Genomic DNA, 21,029 nt, shown 5'->3' with positions numbered 1-21,029 from the left:
GGTTCAGTCCTGTTCTCTACCCCCTTCACATCCAGGGTTCAGTCCTGTTCTCTACCCCCTTCACCCACAGGGTTCAGTCCTGTTCTCTACTCCCTTCACCCCCAGGGTTCAGTCCTGTTCTCTACCCCCTTCATACCCAGGGTTCAGTCCAGTTCTCTAAACCCTTCACCCCCAGGGTTCAGTCCTGTTCCCTACCCCCCTCTCACCCAGGGTTCAGTCCTATTCTCTACCCCCTTCACCCCCAGGGTTCAGTCCTGTTCTCTACCCCCTTCTCACCCAGGGTTCTGTCCTGTTCTCTACCCCCTTCACCCCCAGGGTTCAGTCCTGTTCTCTACCCCTTCACACCCAGGGTTCAGTCCTGTTCTCTACCCCCTTCACCCCCAGGGTTCAGTCCTGTTTTCTACCCCCTTCACACCCAGGGTTCAGTCCTGTTCTCTACCCCCTTCACACCCAGGGTTCAGTCCTGTTCTCTACCCCCTTCACCCCCAGGGTTCAGTCCTGTTCTCTACCCCCTTCTCACCCAGGGTTCAGTCCTGTTCTCTACCCCTTCTCACCCAGGGTTCTGTCCTGTTCTCTACCCCCTTCACCCCCAGGGTTAAGTCCTGTTCTCTACCCCTTCACACCCAGGGTTCAGTCCTGTTCTCTACCCCCTTCACCCCCAGGGTTCAGTCCTGTTCTCTACCCCCTTCACACCCAGGGTTCAGTCCTGTTCTCTACCCCCTTCACCCCCAGGGTTCAGTCCTGTTCTCTACCCCCTTCACCCCCAGGGTTCAGTCCTGTTCTCTACCCCCTTCTCACCCAGGGTTCAGTCCTGTTCTCTACCCCTTCACACCCAGGGGTCAGTCCTGTTCTCTACCCCCTTCACCCCCAGGGTTCAGTCCTGTTCTCTACCCCCTTCACACCCAGGGTTCAGTCCTGTTCTCTACCCCCTTCACATCCAGGGTTCAGTCCTGTTCTCTACCCCCTTCACCCCCAGGGTTCAGTACTGCTCTCTACCCCCTTCAAACCCAGGAATCAATCCTGTTCTCTACACCCTTCACCCCCAGGGTTCAGTCCTGTTCTCTACCCCATTCACCCCCAGGGTTCAGTCCTGTTCTATACCCCCCTCTCGCCCAGAGTTCAGTCCTGTTCTCAACACACCCAGGCTTCAGTCCAGTTCTCTACCCCCTTCACTCCCATGGTTCAGTCCTGTTCTCTACTCCCTTCACCCCCAGGGTTCAGTCCTGTTCCCTACCCCCCTCTCACCCAGGGTTCAGTCCTATTCTCAACTCCCTTCACACCCAGGGTTCAGTCCTGTTCTCTACCCCCTTCACCCCAGGGTTCAGTCCTGTTCTCTACACCCTTCACCCCCAGGGTTCAGTCCAGTTCGCTACCCCCCTCTCACCCAGGGTTCAGTCCAATTCTCAACTCCCTTCACACCCAGGGTTCAGTCCTGTTCTCTACCCCTTCACACCCAGGGTTCAGTCCTGTTCTCTACCCCCTTCACCCCAGGGTTCAGTCCTGTTCTCTACCCCTTCACCCCAGTGTTCAGTCCTGTTCTCTACCCCCTTCACCCCAGGGTTCAGTCCTGTTCTCTACCCCTTCACACCCAGGGTTCAGTCCTATTCTCTGCCCCCTTCACCCCCAGGGTTCAGTCCTGTTCTCTGCCCCCTTCACCCCCAGGGTTCAGTCCTGTTCTCTACCCCCTTCACCCCCAGGGTTCAGTCCTGTTCTCTACTCCCTTCGCCCCCAGGGTTCTGTCCTGTTCTCAACTCCCTTCACACCCAGGGTTCAGTCCTGTTCTCTACCCCCTTCACACCCAGGGTTCAGTCCTGTTCTCTACCCCTTCACACCCAGGGTTCAGTCCTGTTCTCTACTCCCTTCACCCCCAGGGTTGTGTTCTCTTCTCTACCCCCTTCACCCACAGGGTTCCGTCCTGTTCTCTACCCCCTTCACCCCCAGGGTTGTGTTCTCTTCTCTACCCCCTTCACACCCAGGGTTCAGTCCTGTTCTCTACCCCTTCACACCCAGGGTTCAGTCCTGTTCTCTACCCCCTTCACCCCCAGGGTTCAGTGCTGTTCTCTACCCCTTCACACCCAGGGTTCAGTCCTGTTCTCTACCCCCTTCACCCCCAGGGTTCAGTACTGTTCTGTACCCCTTCACACCCAGGGTTCAGTCCTGTTCTCTACCCCCTTCACCCCCAGGGTTCAGTCCTCTTCTCTACTCCTTCACCCCCAGGGTTCAGTCCTGTTCTCTACCCCCTTCACACCCAGGGTTCAGTCCTGTTCTCTACCCCCTTCACACCCAGGGTTCAGTCCTGTTCTCAACACACCCAGGGTTCAGTCCAGTTCTCTACCCCCTTCACCCCCATGGTTCAGTCCTGTTCTCTACTCCCTTCACCCCCAGGGTTCAGTCCTGTTCTCTACACCCTTCACCCCCAGGGTTCAGTCCTGTTCTCTACTCCCTTCACCCCCAGGGTTCAGACCAGTTCTCTACCCCCTTCACCCCCAGGGTTCAGTCCTGTTCTCTACACCCTTCACCCCCAGGGTTCAGTCCTGTTCTCTACACCCTTCACACCCAGGGTTCAGTCCTGTTCTCAACACACCCAGGGTTCAGTCCAGTTCTCTACCCCCTTCACCCCCATGGTTCAGTCCTGTTCTCTACTCCCTTCACCCCCAGGGTTCAGTCCTGTTCTCTACACCCTTCACCCCCAGGGTTCAGTCCTGATCTCTACCCCTTCACACCCAGGGTTCAGTCGTATTCTCTGCCCACTTCACCCCCAGGGTTCAGTCCTGTTCTCTACCCCTTCACCCCCAGGGTTCAGTCCTGTTCCCTACCCCCCTCACCCCCAGGGTTCAGTCCTATTCTCAACTCCCTTCACCCCCAGGGTTCAGTCCTGTTCTCTACTCCCTTCGCCCCCAGGGTTCTGTGCTCTTCTCTACCCCCTTCACCCACAGGGTTCAGTCCTGTTCTCTACTCCCTTCACCCCCAGGGTTCAGTCCTGTTCTCTACCCCCTTCATACCCAGGGTTCAGTCCAGTTCTCTAAACCCTTCACCCCCAGGGTTCAGTCCTGTTCCCTACCCCCCTCTCACCCAGGGTTCAGTCCTATTCTCTACCCCCTTCACCCCCAGGGTTCAGTCCTGTTCTCTACCCCCTTCTCACCCAGGGTTCTGTCCTGTTCTCTACCCCCTTCACCCCCAGGGTTCAGTCCTGTTCTCTACCCCTTCACACCCAGGGTTCAGTCCTGTTCTCTACCCCCTTCACCCCCAGGGTTCAGTCCTGTTTTCTACCCCCTTCACACCCAGGGTTCAGTCCTGTTCTCTACCCCCTTCACACCCAGGGTTCAGTCCTGTTCTCTACCCCCCTCACCCCCAGGGTTCAGTCCTGTTCTCTACCCCCTTCTCACCCAGGGTTCAGTCCTGTTCTCTACCCCTTCTCACCCAGAGTTCTGTCCTGTTCTCTACCCCCTTCACCCCCAGGGTTAAGTCCTGTTCTCTACCCCTTCACACCCAGGGTTCAGTCCTGTTCTCTACCCCCTTCACCCCCAGGGTTCAGTCCTGTTCTCTACCCCCTTCACACCCAGGGTTCAGTCCTGTTCTCTACCCCCTTCACCCCCAGGGTTCAGTCCTGTTCTCTACCCCCTTCACCCCCAGGGTTCAGTCCTGTTCTCTACCCCCTTCTCACCCAGGGTTCAGTCCTGTTCTCTACCCCTTCACACCCAGGGGTCAGTCCTGTTCTCTACCCCCTTCACCCCCAGGGTTCAGTCCTGTTCTCTACCCCCTTCACACCCAGGGTTCAGTCCTGTTCTCTACCCCCTTCACATCCAGGGTTCAGTCCTGTTCTCTACCCCCTTCACCCCCAGGGTTCAGTACTGCTCTCTACCCCCTTCAAACCCAGGAATCAATCCTTTTCTCTACACCCTTCACCCCCAGGGTTCAGTCCTGTTCTCTACCCCATTCACCCCCAGGGTTCAGTCCTGTTCTATACCCCCCTCTCGCCCAGGGTTCAGTCCTGTTCTCAACACACCCAGGGTTCAGTCCAGTTCTCTACCCCCTTCACCCCCAGGGTTCAGTCCTGTTCTCTACTCCCTTCACACCCAGGGTTCAGTCCTGTTCTCTACCCCCTTCTCACCCAGGGTTCAGTCCTATTCTCTGCCCCCTTCACCCCCAGGGTTCAGTCCTGTTCTCTACCCCCTTCACCCCCATGGTTCAGTCCTGTTCTCTACTCCCTTCACCCCCAGGGTTCAGTCATATTCTCTACCCCCTTCACACCCAGGGTTCAGTCCTGTTCTCTACTCCCTTCACCCCCAGGGTTCAGTCCTGTTCTCTACCCCCTTCACCCCCATGGTTCAGTCCTGTTCTCTACCCCCTTCACAACCAGGGTTCAGTCCTATTCTCTACTCCCTTCTCACCCAGGGTTCAGTCCTGTTCTCTACCCCCTTCACCCCCATGGTTCAGTCCTGTTCTCTACCCACTTCACCCCCAGGGTTCAGTCCTGTTCTCTACCCCTTTCACACCCAGGGTTCAGTCCAGTTCTCTACCCCCTTCACCCCCAGGGTTCAGTCCTATTCTCTACCCCCTTCACCCCCATGGTTCAGTCCTGTTCTCTACTCCCTTCACCCCCAGGGTTCAGTCCTGTTCTCTACCCCCTTCACCCCCAGGGTTCAGTCCTGTTTTCTACCCCTTCACACCCAGGGTTCAGTCCTGTTCTCTACCCCCTTCACCCGCAGGGTTCAGTCCTGTTCTCTACCCCCTTCACCCCCAGGGTTCAATCCTGTTCTCTACTCCCTTCGCCCCCAGGGTTCTGTTCTCTTCTCTACTCCCTTCACCCCCAGGGTTCAGTCCTGTTCTCAACTCCCTTCACTCCCAGGGTTCAGTCCTCTTCTCTACTCCTTCACCCCCAGGGTTCAGTCCTGTTGTCTACCCCCTTCACACCCAGGGTTCAGTCCTGTTCTCAACACACCCAGGGTTCAGTCCAGTTCTCTACCCCCTTCACACCCAGGGTTCAGTCCTGTTCTCTACCCCTTCACACCCAGGGTTCAGTCCTGTTCTCTACCCCCTTCACCCCCAGGGTTCAGTGCTGTTCTCTACCCCTTCACACCCAGGGTTCAGTCCTGTTCTCTACCCCCTTCACCCCCAGGGTTCAGTACTGTTCTGTACCCCTTCACACCCAGGGTTCAGTCCTGTTCTCTACCCCCTTCACCCCCAGGGTTCAGTCCTCTTCTCTACTCCTTCACCCCCAGGGTTCAGTCCTGTTCTCTACCCCCTTCACACCCAGGGTTCAGTCCTGTTCTCTACCCCCTTCACACCCAGGGTTCAGTCCTGTTCTCAACACACCCAGGGTTCAGTCCAGTTCTCTACCCCCTTCACCCCCATGGTTCAGTCCTGTTCTCTACTCCCTTCACCCCCAGGGTTCAGTCCTGTTCTCTACACCCTTCACCCCCAGGGTTTCAGTCCTGTTCTCTACTCCCTTCACCCCCAGGGTTCAGACCAGTTCTCTACCCCCTTCACCCCCAGGGTTCAGTCCTGTTCTCTACACCCTTCACCCCCAGGGTTCAGTCCTGTTCTCTACACCCTTCACACCCAGGGTTCAGTCCTGTTCTCAACACACCCAGGGTTCAGTCCAGTTCTCTACCCCCTTCACCCCCATGGTTCAGTCCTGTTCTCTACTCCCTTCACCCCCAGGGTTCAGTCCTGTTCTCTACACCCTTCACCCCCAGGGTTCAGTCCTGATCTCTACCCCTTCACACCCAGGGTTCAGTCGTATTCTCTGCCCACTTCACCCCCAGGGTTCAGTCCTGTTCTCTACCCCTTCACCCCCAGGGTTCAGTCCTGTTCCCTACCCCCCTCACCCCCAGGGTTCAGTCCTATTCTCAACTCCCTTCACCCCCAGGGTTCAGTCCTGTTCTCTACTCCCTTCGCCCCCAGGGTTCTGTGCTCTTCTCTACCCCCTTCACCCACAGGGTTCAGTCCTGTTCTCTACTCCCTTCACCCCCAGGGTTCAGTCCTGTTCTCTACCCCCTTCATACCCAGGGTTCAGTCCAGTTCTCTAAACCCTTCACCCCCAGGGTTCAGTCCTGTTCCCTACCCCCCTCTCACCCAGGGTTCAGTCCTATTCTCTACCCCCTTCACCCCCAGGGTTCAGTCCTGTTCTCTACCCCCTTCTCACCCAGGGTTCTGTCCTGTTCTCTACCCCCTTCACCCCCAGGGTTCAGTCCTGTTCTCTACCCCTTCACACCCAGGGTTCAGTCCTGTTCTCTACCCCCTTCACCCCCAGGGTTCAGTCCTGTTTTCTACCCCCTTCACACCCAGGGTTCAGTCCTGTTCTCTACCCCCTTCACACCCAGGGTTCAGTCCTGTTCTCTACCCCCTTCACCCCCAGGGTTCAGTCCTGTTCTCTACCCCCTTCTCACCCAGGGTTCAGTCCTGTTCTCTACCCCTTCTCACCCAGGGTTCTGTCCTGTTCTCTACCCCCTTCACCCCCAGGGTTAAGTCCTGTTCTCTACCCCTTCACACCCAGGGTTCAGTCCTGTTCTCTACCCCCTTCACCCCCAGGGTTCAGTCCTGTTCTCTACCCCCTTCACACCCAGGGTTCAGTCCTGTTCTCTACCCCCTTCACCCCCAGGGTTCAGTCCTGTTCTCTACCCCCTTCACCCCCAGGGTTCAGTCCTGTTCTCTACCCCCTTCTCACCCAGGGTTCAGTCCTGTTCTCTACCCCTTCACACCCAGGGGTCAGTCCTGTTCTCTACCCCCTTCACCCCCAGGGTTCAGTCCTGTTCTCTACCCCCTTCACACCCAGGGTTCAGTCCTGTTCTCTACCCCCTTCACATCCAGGGTTCAGTCCTGTTCTCTACCCCCTTCACCCCCAGGGTTCAGTACTGCTCTCTACCCCCTTCAAACCCAGGAATCAATCCTGTTCTCTACACCCTTCACCCCCAGGGTTCAGTCCTGTTCTCTACCCCATTCACCCCCAGGGTTCAGTCCTGTTCTATACCCCCCTCTCGCCCAGGGTTCAGTCCTGTTCTCAACACACCCAGGGTTCAGTCCAGTTCTCTACCCCCTTCACCCCCAGGGTTCAGTCCTGTTCTCTACTCCCTTCACACCCAGGGTTCAGTCCTGTTCTCTACCCCCTTCTCACCCAGGGTTCAGTCCTATTCTCTGCCCCCTTCACCCCCAGGGTTCAGTCCTGTTCTCTACCCCCTTCACCCCCATGGTTCAGTCCTGTTCTCTACTCCCTTCACCCCCAGGGTTCAGTCATATTCTCTACCCCCTTCACACCCAGGGTTCAGTCCTGTTCTCTACTCCCTTCACCCCCAGGGTTCAGTCCTGTTCTCTACCCCCTTCACCCCCATGGTTCACTCCTGTTCTCTACCCCCTTCACAACCAGGGTTCAGTCCTATTCTCTACTCCCTTCTCACCCAGGGTTCAGTCCTGTTCTCTACCCCCTTCACCCCCATGGTTCAGTCCTGTTCTCTACCCCCTTCACACCCAGTGTTCAGTCCTGTTCTCTACCCCTTTCACACCCAGGGTTCAGTCCAGTTCTCTACCCCCTTCACCCCCAGGGTTCAGTCCTATTCTCTACCCCCTTCACCCCCATGGTTCAGTCCTGTTCTCTACTCCCTTCACCCCCAGGGTTCAGTCCTGTTCTCTACCCCCTTCACCCCCAGGGTTCAGTCCTGTTTTCTACCCCTTCACACCCAGGGTTCAGTCCTGTTCTCTACCCCCTTCACCCGCAGGGTTCAGTCCTGTTCTCTACCCCCTTCACCCCCAGGGTTCAATCCTGTTCTCTACTCCCTTCGCCCCCAGGGTTCTGTTCTCTTCTCTACTCCCTTCACCCCCAGGGTTCAGTCCTGTTCTCAACTCCCTTCACTCCCAGGGTTCAGTCCTCTTCTCTACTCCTTCACCCCCAGGGTTCAGTCCTGTTGTCTACCCCCTTCACACCCAGGGTTCAGTCCTGTTCTCAACACACCCAGGGTTCAGTCCAGTTCTCTACCGCCTTCACTCCCATGGTTCAGTCCTGTTCTCTACTCCCTTCACCCCCAGGGTTCAGTCCTGTTCCCTACCCCCCTCTCACCCAGGGTTCAGTCCTATTCTCAACTCCCTTCACACCCAGGGTTCAGTCCTGTTCTCTACCCCTTCACCCCAGTGTTCAGTCCTGTTCTCTACCCCCTTCACCCCAGGGTTCAGTCCTGTTCTCTACCCCTTCACACCCAGGGTTCAGTCCTATTCTCTGCCCCCTTCACCCCCAGGGTTCAGTCCTGTTCTCTGCCCCCTTCACCCCCAGGGTTCAGTCCTGTTCTCTACCCCGTTCACCCCCAGGGTTCAGTCCTGTTCTCTACTCCCTTCGCCCCCAGGGTTCTGTCCTGTTCTCAACTCCCTTCACACCCAGGGTTCAGTCCTGTTCTCTACCCCCTTCACACCCAGGGTTCAGTCCTGTTCTCTACCCCTTCACACCCAGGGTTCAGTCCTGTTCTCTACTCCCTTCACCCCCAGGGTTGTGTTCTCTTCTCTACCCCCTTCACCCACAGGGTTCCGTCCTGTTCTCTACCCCCTTCACCCCCAGGGTTGTGTTCTCTTCTCTACCCCCTTCACACCCAGGGTTCAGTCCTGTTCTCTACCCCTTCACACCCAGGGTTCAGTCCTGTTCTCTACCCCCTTCACCCCCAGGGTTCAGTGCTGTTCTCTACCCCTTCACACCCAGGGTTCAGTCCTGTTCTCTACCCCCTTCACCCCCAGGGTTCAGTACTGTTCTGTACCCCTTCACACCCAGGGTTCAGTCCTGTTCTCTACCCCCTTCACCCCCAGGGTTCAGTCCTCTTCTCTACTCCTTCACCCCCAGGGTTCAGTCCTGTTCTCTACCCCCTTCACACCCAGGGTTCAGTCCTGTTCTCTACCCCCTTCACACCCAGGGTTCAGTCCTGTTCTCAACACACCCAGGGTTCAGTCCAGTTCTCTACCCCCTTCACCCCCATGGTTCAGTCCTGTTCTCTACTCCCTTCACCCCCAGGGTTCAGTCCTGTTCTCTACACCCTTCACCCCCAGGGTTCAGTCCTGTTCTCTACTCCCTTCACCCCCAGGGTTCAGACCAGTTCTCTACCCCCTTCACCCCCAGGGTTCAGTCCTGTTCTCTACACCCTTCACCCCCAGGGTTCAGTCCTGTTCTCTACACCCTTCACACCCAGGGTTCAGTCCTGTTCTCAACACACCCAGGGTTCAGTCCAGTTCTCTACCCCCTTCACCCCCATGGTTCAGTCCTGTTCTCTACTCCCTTCACCCCCAGGGTTCAGTCCTGTTCTCTACACCCTTCACCCCCAGGGTTCAGTCCTGATCTCTACCCCTTCACACCCAGGGTTCAGTCGTATTCTCTGCCCACTTCACCCCCAGGGTTCAGTCCTGTTCTCTACCCCTTCACCCCCAGGGTTCAGTCCTGTTCCCTACCCCCCTCACCCCCAGGGTTCAGTCCTATTCTCAACTCCCTTCACCCCCAGGGTTCAGTCCTGTTCTCTACTCCCTTCGCCCCCAGGGTTCTGTGCTCTTCTCTACCCCCTTCACCCCCATGGTTCAGTCCTGTTCTCAACTCCCTTCACCCCCAGGGTTCAGTCCTGTTCTCTAACCCCTTCACACCCAGGGTTCAGTCCTGTTCTCTGCCCCCTTCACACCCAGGGTTCAGTCCTGTTCTCAACACACCCAGGGTTCAGTCCAGTTCTCTACCCCCTTCACCCCCAGGGTTCAGTCCTGTTCTCTACCCCCTTCACCCCCAGGGTTCAGTCCTGTTCTCTACCCCCTTCACCAACAGGGTTCAGTCCTGTTCTCTACCCCCTTCTCACCCAGGGTTCAGTCCTGTTCTCTACCCCTTCACCCCCAGGGTTCAGTCCTGTTCTCTATTCCCTTCACCCCCAGGGTTCCGTCCTGTTCTCTACCCCCTTCCCCCCCCCCAGGGTTCCGTCCTGTTCTCTACTCCCTTCACCCCCAGGGTTCAGTCCTGTTCTCTACTCCCTTCACCCCAGGGTTCAGTCCTGTTCTCTACCCCTTCACACCCAGGGTTCAGTCCTGTTCTCTACCCCCTTCACCCCCAGGGTTCAGTCCTGTTCTCTACCCCCTTCACCCACAGGGTTCAGTCCTGTTCTCTACTCCCTTCACCCCCAGGGTTCAGTCCTGTTCTCTACCCCCTTCACACCCAGGGCTCAGTCCAGTTCTCTACACCCTTCACCCCCAGGGTTCAGTCCTGTTCCCTACCCCCCTCTCACCCAGGGTTCAGTCCTATTCTCTACCCCCTTCACCCCCAGGGTTCAGTCCTGTTCTCTACCCCCTTCTCACCCAGGGTTCTGTCCTGTTCTCTACCCCCTTCACCCCCAGGGTTCAGTCCTGTTCTCTACCCCTTCACACCCAGGGTTCAGTCCTGTTCTCTACCCCCTTCACCCCCAGGGTTCAGTCCTGTTCTCTACCCCCTTCACACCCAGGGTTCAGTCCTGTTCTCTACTCCCTTCACCCCCAGGGTTCAGTCCTGTTCTCTACCCCCTTCTCACCCAGGGTTCAGTCCTGTTCTCTACCCCTTCTCACCCAGGGTTCTGTCCTGTTCTCTACCCCCTTCACCCCCAGGGTTCAGTCCTGTTCTCTACCCCTTCACACCCATGGTTCAGTCCTGTTCTCTACCCCCTTCACCCCCAGGGTTCAGTCCTGTTCTCTACCCACTTCACACCCAGGGTTCAGTCCTGTTCTCTACCCCCTTCACACCCAGGGTTCAGTCCTGTTCTCTACCCCCTTCACCCCCAGGGTTCAGTCCTGTTCTCTACCCCCTTCTCACCCAGGGTTCAGTCCTGTTCTCTACCCCTTCACACCCAGGGTTCAGTCCTGTTCTCTACCCCCTTCACCCCCAGGGTTCAGTCCTGTTCTCTACCCCCTTCACACCCAGGGTTCAGTCCTGTTCTCTACCCCCTTCACACCCAGGGTTCAGTCCTGTTCTCTACCCCCTTCACCCCCAGGGTTCAGTACTGCTCTCTACCCCCTTCAAACCCAGGAATCAATCCTGTTCTCTACACCCTTCACCCCCAGGGTTCAGTCCTGTTCTCTACCCCATTCACCCCCAGGGTTCAGTCCTGTTCTATACCCCCCTCTCGCCCAGGGTTCAGTCCTGTTCTCAACACACCCAGGGTTCAGTCCAGTTCTCTACCCCCTTCACCCCCAGGGTTCAGTCATGTTCTCTACTCCCTTCACACCCAGGGTTCAGTCCTGTTCTCTACCCCCTTCTCACCCAGGGTTCAGTCCTATTCTCTGCCCCCTTCACCCCCAGGGTTCAGTCCTGTTCTCTACCCCCTTCACCCCCATGGTTCAGTCCTGTTCTCTACTCCCTTCACCCCCAGGGTTCAGTCCTATTCTCTACCCCCTTCACACCCAGGGTTCAGTCCTGTTCTCTACTCCCTTCACCCCCAGGGTTCAGTCCTGTTCTCTACCCCCTTCACCCCCATGGTTCAGTCCTGTTCTCTACCCCCTTCACCCCCAGGGTTCAGTCCTATTCTCTACTCCCTTCTCACCCAGGGTTCAGTCCTGTTCTCTACCCCCTTCACCCCCATGGTTCAGTCCTGTTCTCTACCCACTTCACCCCCAGGGTTCAGTCCTGTTCTCTACCCCTTTCACACCCAGGGTTCAGTCCAGTTCTCTACCCCCTTCACCCCCAGGGTTCAGTCCTATTCTCTACCCCCTTCACCCCCATGGTTCAGTCCTGTTCTCTACTCCCTTCACCCCCAGGGTTCAGTCCTGTTCTCTACCCCCTTCACCCCCAGGGTTCAGTCCTGTTTTCTACCCCTTCACACCCAGGGTTCAGTCCTGTTCTCTACCCCCTTCACCCCCAGGGTTCAGTCCTGTTCTCTACCCCCTTCACCCCCAGGGTTCAATCCTGTTCTCTACTCCCTTCGCCCCCAGGGTTCTGTTCTCTTCTCTACTCCCTTCACCCACAGGGTTCAGTCCTGTTCTCAACTCCCTTCACTCCCAGGGTTCAGTCCTCTTCTCTACTCCTTCACCCCCAGGGTTCAGTCCTGTTGTCTACCCCCTTCACACCCAGGGTTCAGTCCTGTTCTCAACACACCCAGGGTTCAGTCCAGTTCTCTACCGCCTTCACCCCCATGGTTCAGTCCTGTTCTCTACTCCCTTCACCCCCAGGGTTCAGTCCTGTTCCCTACCCCCCTCTCACCCAGGGTTCAGTCCTATTCTCAACTCCCTTCACACCCAGGGTTCAGTCCTGTTCTCTACCCCCTTCACCCCAGGGTTCAGTCCTGTTCTCTACACCCTTCACCCCCAGGGTTCAGTCCTGTTCCCTACCCCCCTCTCACCCAGGGTTCAGTCCTGTTCTCTACCCCTTCACACCCAGGGTTCAGTCCTGTTCTCTACCCCCTTCACCCCAGGGTTCAGTCCTGTTCCCTACCCCCCTCTCACCCAGGGTTCAGTCCTATTCTCTGCCCCCTTCACCCCCAGGGTTCAGTCCTGTTCTCTACCCCCTTCACCCCCAGGGTTCAGTCCTGTTCTCTACTCCCTTCGCCCCCTGGGTTCTGTCCTGTTCTCTACCCCCTTCACACCCAGGGTTCAGTCCTGTTCTCTACCCCTTCACACCCAGGGTTCAGTCCTGTTCTCTACTCCCTTCACCCCCAGGGTTGTGTTCTCTTCTCTACCCCCTTCACCCACAGGGTTCCGTCCTGTTCTCTACTCCCTTCACCCCCAGGGTTGTGTTCTCTTCTCTACCCCCTTCACACCCAGGGTTCAGTCCTGTTCTCTACCCCTTCACACCCAGGGTTCAGTCTCGTTCTCTACCCCCTTCACCCCCAGGGTTCAGTGCTGTTCTCTACCCCTTCACACCCAGGGTTCAGTCCTGTTCTCTACCCCCTTCACCCCCAGGGTTCAGTACTGTTCTGTACCCCTTCACACCCAGGGTTCAGTCCTGTTCTCTACCCCCTTCACCCCCAGGGTTCAGTCCTCTTCTCTACTCCTTCACCCCCAGGGTTCAGTCCTGTTCTCTACCCCCTTCACACCCAGGGTTCAGTCCTGTTCTCTACCCCCTTCACACCCAGGGCTCAGTCCTGTTCTCAACACACCCAGGGTTCAGTCCAGTTCTCTACCCCCTTCACCCCCATGGTTCAGTCCTGTTCTCTACTCCCTTCACCCCCAGTGTTCAGTCCTGTTCTCTACACCCTTCACCCCCAGGGTTCAGTGCTGTTCTCTACTCCCTTCACCCCCAGGGTTCAGTCCAGTTCTCTACCCCCTTCACCCCCAGGGTTCAGTCCTGTTCTCTACACCCTTCACCCCCAGGGTTCAGTCCTGTTCTCTACACCCTTCACACCCAGGGTTCAGTCCTGTTCTCAACACACCCAGGGTTCAGTCCAGTTCTCTACCCCCTTCACCCCCATGGTTCAGTCCTGTTCTCTACTCCCTTCACCCCCAGGGTTCAGTCCTGTTCTCTACACCCTTCACCCCCAGGGTTCAGTCCTGATCTCTACCCATTCACTCCCAGGGTTCAGTCGTATTCTCTGCCCACTTCACCCCCAGGGTTCAGTCCTGTTCTCTACCCCTTCACCCCCAGGGTTCAGTCCTGTTCCCTACCCCCCTCACGCCCAGGGTTCAGTCGTATTCTCAACTCCCTTCACCCCCAGGGTTCAGTCCTGTTCTCTACTCCCTTCGCCCCCAGGGTTCTGTTCTCTTCTCTACCCCCTTCACCCACAGGGTTCCGTCCTGTTCTCTACCCCCTTCCCCCCCCAGGGTTCAGTCCTGTTCTCTACTCCCTTCACCCCCAGGGTTCAGTCCTGTTCTCTACTCCCTTCACCCCAGGGTTCAGTCCTGTTCTCTACCCCTTCACACCCAGGGTTCAGTCCTGTTCTCTACCCCCTTCACCCCCAGGGTTCAGTCCTGTTCTCTACACCCTTCACCCACAGGGTTCAGTCCTGTTCTCTACTCCCTTCACCCCCAGGGTTCAGTCCTGTTCTCTACCCCTTCACACCCAGGGTTCAGTCCTGTTCTCTACCCCCTTCACCCCAGGGTTCAGTCCTGTTCCCTACCCCCCTCTCACCCAGGGTTCAGTCCTGTTCTCTACCCCTTCACACCCAGGGTTCAGTCCTGTTCTCTACCCCCTTCACACCAGGGTTCAGTCCTGTTCTCTACCCCTTCACCCCAGGGTTCAGTCCTGTTCTCTACCCCCTTCACCCCAGGGTTCAGTCCTGTTCTCTACCCCCTTCACCCCCAGGGTTCAGTCCTATTCTCTGCCCCCTTCACCCCCAGGGTTCAGTCCTGTTCTCTACCCCCTTCACCCCCAGGGTTCAGTCCTGTTCTCTACCCCCTTCGCCCCCAGGGTTCTGTCCTGTTCTCTACCCCCTTCACACCCAGGGTTCAGTCCTGTTCTCTACCCCTTCACACCCAGGGTTCAGTCCTGTTCTCTACTCCCTTCACCCCCAGGGTTGTGTTCTCTTCTCTACCCCCTTCACCCACAGGGTTCCGTCCTGTTCTCTACTCCCTTCACCCCCAGGGTTGTGTTCTCTTCTCTACCCCCTTCACACCCAGGGTTCAGTCCTGTTCTCTACCCCTTCACACCCAGGGTTCAGTCTCGTTCTCTACCCCCTTCACCCCCAGGGTTCAGTGCTGTTCTCTACCCCTTCACACCCAGGGTTCAGTCCTGTTCTCTACCCCCTTCACCCCCAGGGTTCAGTACTGTTCTGTACCCCTTCACACCCAGGGTTCAGTCCTGTTCTCTACCCCCTTCACCCCCAGGGTTCAGTCCTCTTCTCTACTCCTTCACCCCCAGGGTTCAGTCCTGTTCTCTACCCCCTTCACACCCAGGGTTCAGTCCTGTTCTCTACCCCCTTCACACCCAGGGCTCAGTCCTGTTCTCAACACACCCAGGGTTCAGTCCAGTTCTCTACCCCCTTCACCCCCATGGTTCAGTCCTGTTCTCTACTCCCTTCACCCCCAGGGTTCAGTCCTGTTCTCTACACCCTTCACCCCCAGGGTTCAGTCCTGTTCTCTACTCCCTTCACCCCCAGGGTTCAGTCCAGTTCTCTACCCCCTTCACCCCCAGGGTTCAGTCCTGTTCTCTACACCCTTCACCCCCAGGGTTCAGTCCTGTTCTCTACACCCTTCACACCCAGGGTTCAGTCCTGTTCTCAACACACCCAGGGTTCAGTCCAGTTCTCTACCCCCTTCACCCCCATGGTTCAGTCTTGTTCTCTACTCCCTTCACCCCCAGGGTTCAGTCCTGTTCTCTACACCCTTCACCCCCAGGGTTCAGTCCTGATCTCTACCCCTTCACACCCAGGGTTCAGTCGTATTCTCTGCCCACTTCACCCCCAGGGTTCAGTCCTGTTCTCTACCCCTTCACCCCCAGGGTTCAGTCCTGTTCCCTACCCCCCTCACGCCCAGGGTTCAGTCCTATTCTCAACTCCCTTCACCCCCAGGGTTCAGTCCTGTTCTCTACTCCCTTCGCCCCCAGGGTTCTGTTCTCTTCTCTACCCCCTTCACCCACAGGGTTCCGTCCTGTTCTCTACCCCCTTCCCCCCCCAGGGTTCAGTCCTGTTCTCTACTCCCTTCACCCCCAGGGTTCAGTCCTGTTCTCTACTCCCTTCACCCCAGGGTTCAGTCCTGTTCTCTACCCCTTCACACCCAGGGTTCAGTCCTGTTCTCTACCCCCTTCACCCCCAGGGTTCAGTCCTGTTCTCTACACCCTTCACCCACAGGGTTCAGTCCTGTTCTCTACTCCCTTCACCCCCAGGGTTCAGTCCTGTTCTCTACCCCCTTCACACCCAGGGTTCAGTCCAGTTCTCTACACCCTTCACCCCCAGGGTTCAGTCCTGTTCCCTACCCCCCTCTCACCCAGGGTTCAGTCCTATTCTCTACCCCCTTCACCCCCAGGGTTCAGTCCTGTTCTCTACCCCCTTCTCACCCAGGGTTCTGTCCTGTTCTCTACCCCCTTCACCCCCAGGGTTCAGTCCTGTTCTCTACCCCTTCACACCCAGGGTTCAGTCCTGTTCTCTACCCCCTTCACCCCCATGGTTCAGTCCTGTTCTCAACTCCCTTCACCCCCAGGGTTCAGTCCTGTTCTCTAACCCCTTCACACCCAGGGTTCAGTCCTGTTCTCTGCCCCCTTCACACCCAGGGTTCAGTCCTGTTCTCAACACACCCAGGGTTCAGTCCAGTTCTCTACCCCCTTCACCCCCAGTGTTCAGTCCTGTTCTCTACCCCCTTCACCCCCAGGGTTCAGTCCTGTTCTCTACCCCCTTCACCGACAGGGTTCAGTCCTGTTCTCTACCCCCTTCTCACCCAGGGTTCAGTCCTGTTCTCTACCCCCTTCCCCCCCCAGGGTTCAGTCCTGTTCTCTACTCCCTTCACCCCCAGGGTTCAGTCCTGTTCTCTACTCCCTTCACCCCAGGGTTCAGTCCTGTTCTCTACTCCCTTCACCCCCAGGGTTCAGTCCTGTTCTCTACCCCCTTCACACCCAGGGTTCAGTCCAGTTCTCTACACCCTTCACCCCCAGGGTTCAGTCCTGTTCCCTACCCCCCTCTCACCCAGGGTTCAGTCCTATTCTCTACCCCCTTCACCCCCAGGGTTCAGTCCTGTTCTCTACCCCCTTCTCACCCAGGGTTCTGTCCTGTTCTCTACCCCCTTCACCCTCAGGGTTCAGTCCTGTTCTCTACCCCTTCACACCCAGGGTTCAGTCCTGTTCCCTACCCCCCTCTCACCCAGGGTTCAGTCCTATTCTCAACTCCCTTCACACCCAGGGTTCAGTCCTGTTCTCTACCCCCTTCACCCCAGGGTTCAGTCCTGTTCTCTACACCCTTCACCCCCAGGGTTCAGTCCTGTTCCCTACCCCCCTCTCACCCAGGGTTCAGTCCTGTTCTCTACCCCTTCACACCCAGTGTTCAGTCCTGTTCTCTACCCCCTTCACCCCAGGGTTCAGTCCTGTTCCCTACCCCCCTCTCACCCAGGGTTCAGTCCTGTTCTCTACCCCTTCACACCCAGGGTTCAGTCCTGTTCTCTACCCCTTCACCCCAGGGTTCAGTCCTGTTCTCTACCCCCTTCACCCCAGGGTTCAGTGCTGTTCTCTACCCCTTCACACCCAGGGTTCAGTCCTATTCTCTGCCCCCTTCACCCCCAGGGTTCAGTCCTGTTCTCTACCCCCTTCACCCCCAGGGTTCAGTCCTGTTCTCTACTCCCTTCGCCCCCAGGGTTCTGTCCTGTTCTCAACTCCCTTCACACCCAGGGTTCAGTCCTGTTCTCTACCCCCTTCACACCCAGGGTTCAGTCCTGTTCTCTACCCCTTCACACCCAGGGTTCAGTCCTGTTCTCTACTCCCTTCACCCCCAGGGTTGTGTTCTCTTCTCTACCCCCTTCACCGACAGGGTTCCGTCCTGTTCTCTACTCCCTTCACCCCCAGGGTTGTGTTCTCTTCTCTACCCCCTTCACACCCAGGGTTCAGTCCTGTTCTCTACCCCTTCACACCCAGGGTTCAGTCCTGTTCTCTACCCCCTTCACCCCCAGGGTTCAGTGCTGTTCTCTACCCCTTCACACCCAGGGTTCAGTCCTGTTCTCTACCCCCTTCACCCCCAGGGTTCAGTACTGTTCTGTACCCCTTCACACCCAGGGTTCAGTCCTGTTCTCTACCCCCTTCACCCCCAGGGTTCAGTCCTCTTCTCTACTCCTTCACCCCCAGGGTTCAGTCCTGTTCTCTACCCCCTTCACACCCAGGGTTCTGTCCTGTTCTCTACCCCCTTCACACCCAGGGTTCAGTCCTGTTCTCAACACACCCAGGGTTCAGTCCAGTTCTCTACCCCCTTCACCCCCATGGTTCAGTCCTGTTCTCTACTCCCTTCACCCCCAGGGTTCAGTCCTGTTCTCTACACCCTTCACCCCCAGGGTTCAGTCCTGTTCTCTACTCCCTTCACCCCCAGGGTTCAGTCCAGTTCTCTACCCTCTTCACCCCAAGGGTTCAGTCCTGTTCTCTACACCCTTCACCCCCAGGGTTCAGTCCTGTTCTCTACACCCTTCACACCCAGGGTTCAGTCCTGTTCTCAACACACCCAGGGTTCAGTCCAGTTCTCTACCCCCTTCACCCCCATGGTTCAGTCCTGTTCTCTACTCCCTTCACCCCCAGGGTTCAGTCCTGTTCTCTACACCCTTCACCCCCAGGGTTCAGTCCTGATCTCTACCCCCTTCACCCCCAGGGTTCAGTACTGCTCTCTACCCCCTTCACCCCCAGGGTTCAGTCCTGTTCTCTACACCCTTCACCCCCAGGGTTCAGTCCTGTTCCCTACCCCCCTCTCACCCAGGGTTCAGTCCTATTCTCTACCCCCTTCACCCCCAGGGTTCAGTCCTGTTCTCTACCCCCTTCACACCCAGGGTTCAGTCCTGTTCTCTACCCCCTTCACCCCCAGGGTTCAGTCCTGTTCTCTACCCCCTTCTCACCCAGGGTTCAGTCCTGTTCTCTACCCCTTCACACCCAGGGTTCAGTCCTGTTCTCTACCCCCTTCACCCCCAGGGTTCAGTCCTGTTCTCTACCCCCTTCACACCCAGGGTTCAGTCCTGTTCTCTACCCCCTTCACACCCAGGGTTCAGTCCTATTCTCTACCCCCTTCACCCCCAGGGTTCAGTACTGCTCTCTACCCCCTTCAAACCCAGGAATCAATCCTGTTCTCTACACCCTTCACCCCCAGGGTTCAGTCCTGTTCTATACCCCCCTCTCGCCCAGGGTTCAGTCCTGTTCTCAACACACCCAGGGTTCAGTCCAGTTCTCTACCCCCTTCACCCCCAGGGTTCAGTCCTGTTCTCTACTCCTTTCACACCCAGGGTTCAGTCCTGTTCTCTACCCCCTTCTCACACAGGGTTCAGTCCTATTCTCTGCCCCCTTCACCCCCAGGGTTCAGTCCTGTTCTCTGCCCCCTTCACCCCCATGGTTCAGTCCTATTCTCTACCCCCTTCACACCCAGGGTTCAGTCCTATTCTCTACCCCCTTCACACCCAGGGTTCAGTCCTGTTCTCTACCCCCTTCACCCCCATGGTTCAGTCCTGTTCTCTACCCACTTCACCCCCATGGTTCAGTCCTGTTCTCTACTCCCTTCACACCCAGGGTTCAGTCCTGTTCTCTACCCCCTTCACCCCCAGGGTTCAGTCCTGTTCTCTACCCCCTTCACCCCCAGGGTTCAATCCTGTTCTCTACTCCCTTCGCCCCCAGGGTTCAGTCCTGTTCTCAACTCCCTTCACTCCCAGGGTTCAGTCCTCTTCTCTACTCCTTCACCCCCAGGGTTCAGTCCTGTTGTCTACCCCCTTCACACCCAGGGTTCAGTCCTGTTCTCAACACACCCAGGGTTCAGTCCAGTTCTCTACCGCCTTCACCCCCATGGTTCAGTCCTGTTCTCTACTCCCTTCACCCCCAGGGTTCAGTCCTGTTCCCTACCCCCCTCTCACCCAGGGTTCAGTCCTATTCTCAACTCCCTTCACACCCAGGGTTCAGTCCTGTTCTCTACCCCCTTCACCCCAGGGTTCAGTCCTGTTCTCTACACCCTTCACCCCCAGGGTTCAGTCCTATTCCCTACCCCCTTCACCCCCAGGGTTCAGTCCTGTTCCCTACCCCCTTCACCCCCAGGGTTCAGTCCTGTTCCCTACCCCCCTCTCACCCAGGGTTCAGTCCTATTCTCAACTCCCTTCACACCCAGGGTTCAGTCCTGTTCTCTACCCCTTCACACCCAGGGTTCAGTCCTGTTCTCTACCCCCTTCACCCCAGGGTTCAGTCCTGTTCTCTACCCCTTCACCCCAGGGTTCAGTCCTGTTCTCTACCCCTTCACACCCAGGGTTCAGTCCTGTTCTCTACCCCCTTCACACCCAGGGTTCAGTCCTGTTCTCTACCCCTTCACACCCAGGGTTGTGTTCTCTTCTCTACCCCCTTCACCCACAGGGTTCCGTCCTGTTCTCTACTCCCTTCACCCCCAGGGTTGTGTTCTCTTCTCTACCCCCTTCACACCCAGGGTTCAGTCCTGTTCTCTACCCCTTCACACCCAGGGTTCAGTCCTGTTCTCTACCACCTTCACCCCCAGGGTTCAGTCCTGTTCTCTACCCCCTTCACACCCAGGGTTCAGTCCTGTTCTCTACCCCCTTCACCCCCAGGGTTCAGTCCTGTTCTCTACCCCCTTCACCCCCAGGGTTCAGTCCTGTTCTCTACCCCCTTCACACCCAGGGTTCAGTCCTGTTCTCTACCCCCTTCACACCCAGGGTTCAGTCCTGTTCTCTACCCCCTTCACCCCCAGGGTTCAGTACTGCTCTCTACCCCCTTCAAACCCAGGAATCAATCCTGTTCTCTACACCCTTCACCCCCAGGGTTCAGTCCTGTTCTCTACCCCATTCACCCACAGGGTTCAGTCCTGTTCTCTACTCCCTTCACACCCAGGGTTCAGTCCTGTTCTCTACCCCCTTCTCACCCAGGGTTCAGTCCTATTCTCTACCCCCTTCACCCCCATGGTTCAGTCCTGTTCTCTACTCACTTCACCACCAGGGTTCAGTCCTATTCTCTACCCCCTTCACACCCAGGGTTCAGTCCTGTTCTCTACTCCCTTCACCCCCAGGGTTCAGTCCTGTTCTCTACCCCCTTCACCCCCATGGTTCAGTCCTGTTCTCTACCCCCTTCACCCCCAGGGTTCAGTCCTATTCTCTACTCCCTTCTCACCCAGGGTTCAGTCCTGTTCTCTACCCCCTTCACCCCCATGGTTCAGTCCTGTTCTCTACCCACTTCACCCCCAGGGTTCAGTCCTGTTCTCTACCCCTTTCACACCCAGGGTTCAGTCCAGTTCTCTACCCCCTTCACCCCCAGGGTTCAGTCCTATTCTCTACCCCCTTCACCCCCATGGTTCAGTCCTGTTCTCTACTCCCTTCACCCCCAGGTTTCAGTCCTGTTCTCAACTCCCTTCACTCCCAGGGTTCAGTCCTGTTCTCAACACACCCAGGGTTCAGTCCTGTTCTCTACCCCCTTCACCCCCAGGGTTCAGTCCTGTTCTCTACCCCCTTCACCCCCAGGGTTCAGTCCTGTTCTCTAC

The 21,029-nt window shown here is 57.2% G+C and overlaps 1 protein-coding gene across 1 annotated transcript in view; it reads right to left on the bottom strand.

Moving 5' to 3' along the window:
* Positions 1-7,987, bottom strand: part of smpd4 (sphingomyelin phosphodiesterase 4) — a 187,076-nt gene extending 179,089 nt beyond the window's left edge. Inside the window, exon 1 of the mRNA XM_059983506.1 lies at positions 7,973-7,987. Coding sequence (XP_059839489.1) covers positions 7,973-7,987 — 15 coding nt within the window. The remainder of the gene's footprint in view (positions 1-7,972) is intronic.
* Positions 7,988-21,029: the final 13,042 nt, after the last annotated feature.

Source organism: Hypanus sabinus, chromosome 10 (assembly GCF_030144855.1).
Source record: "Hypanus sabinus isolate sHypSab1 chromosome 10, sHypSab1.hap1, whole genome shotgun sequence".
Taxonomy (NCBI): domain Eukaryota; kingdom Metazoa; phylum Chordata; class Chondrichthyes; order Myliobatiformes; family Dasyatidae; genus Hypanus; species Hypanus sabinus.
This window is presented reverse-complemented; position numbering and strand designations above follow the sequence as displayed.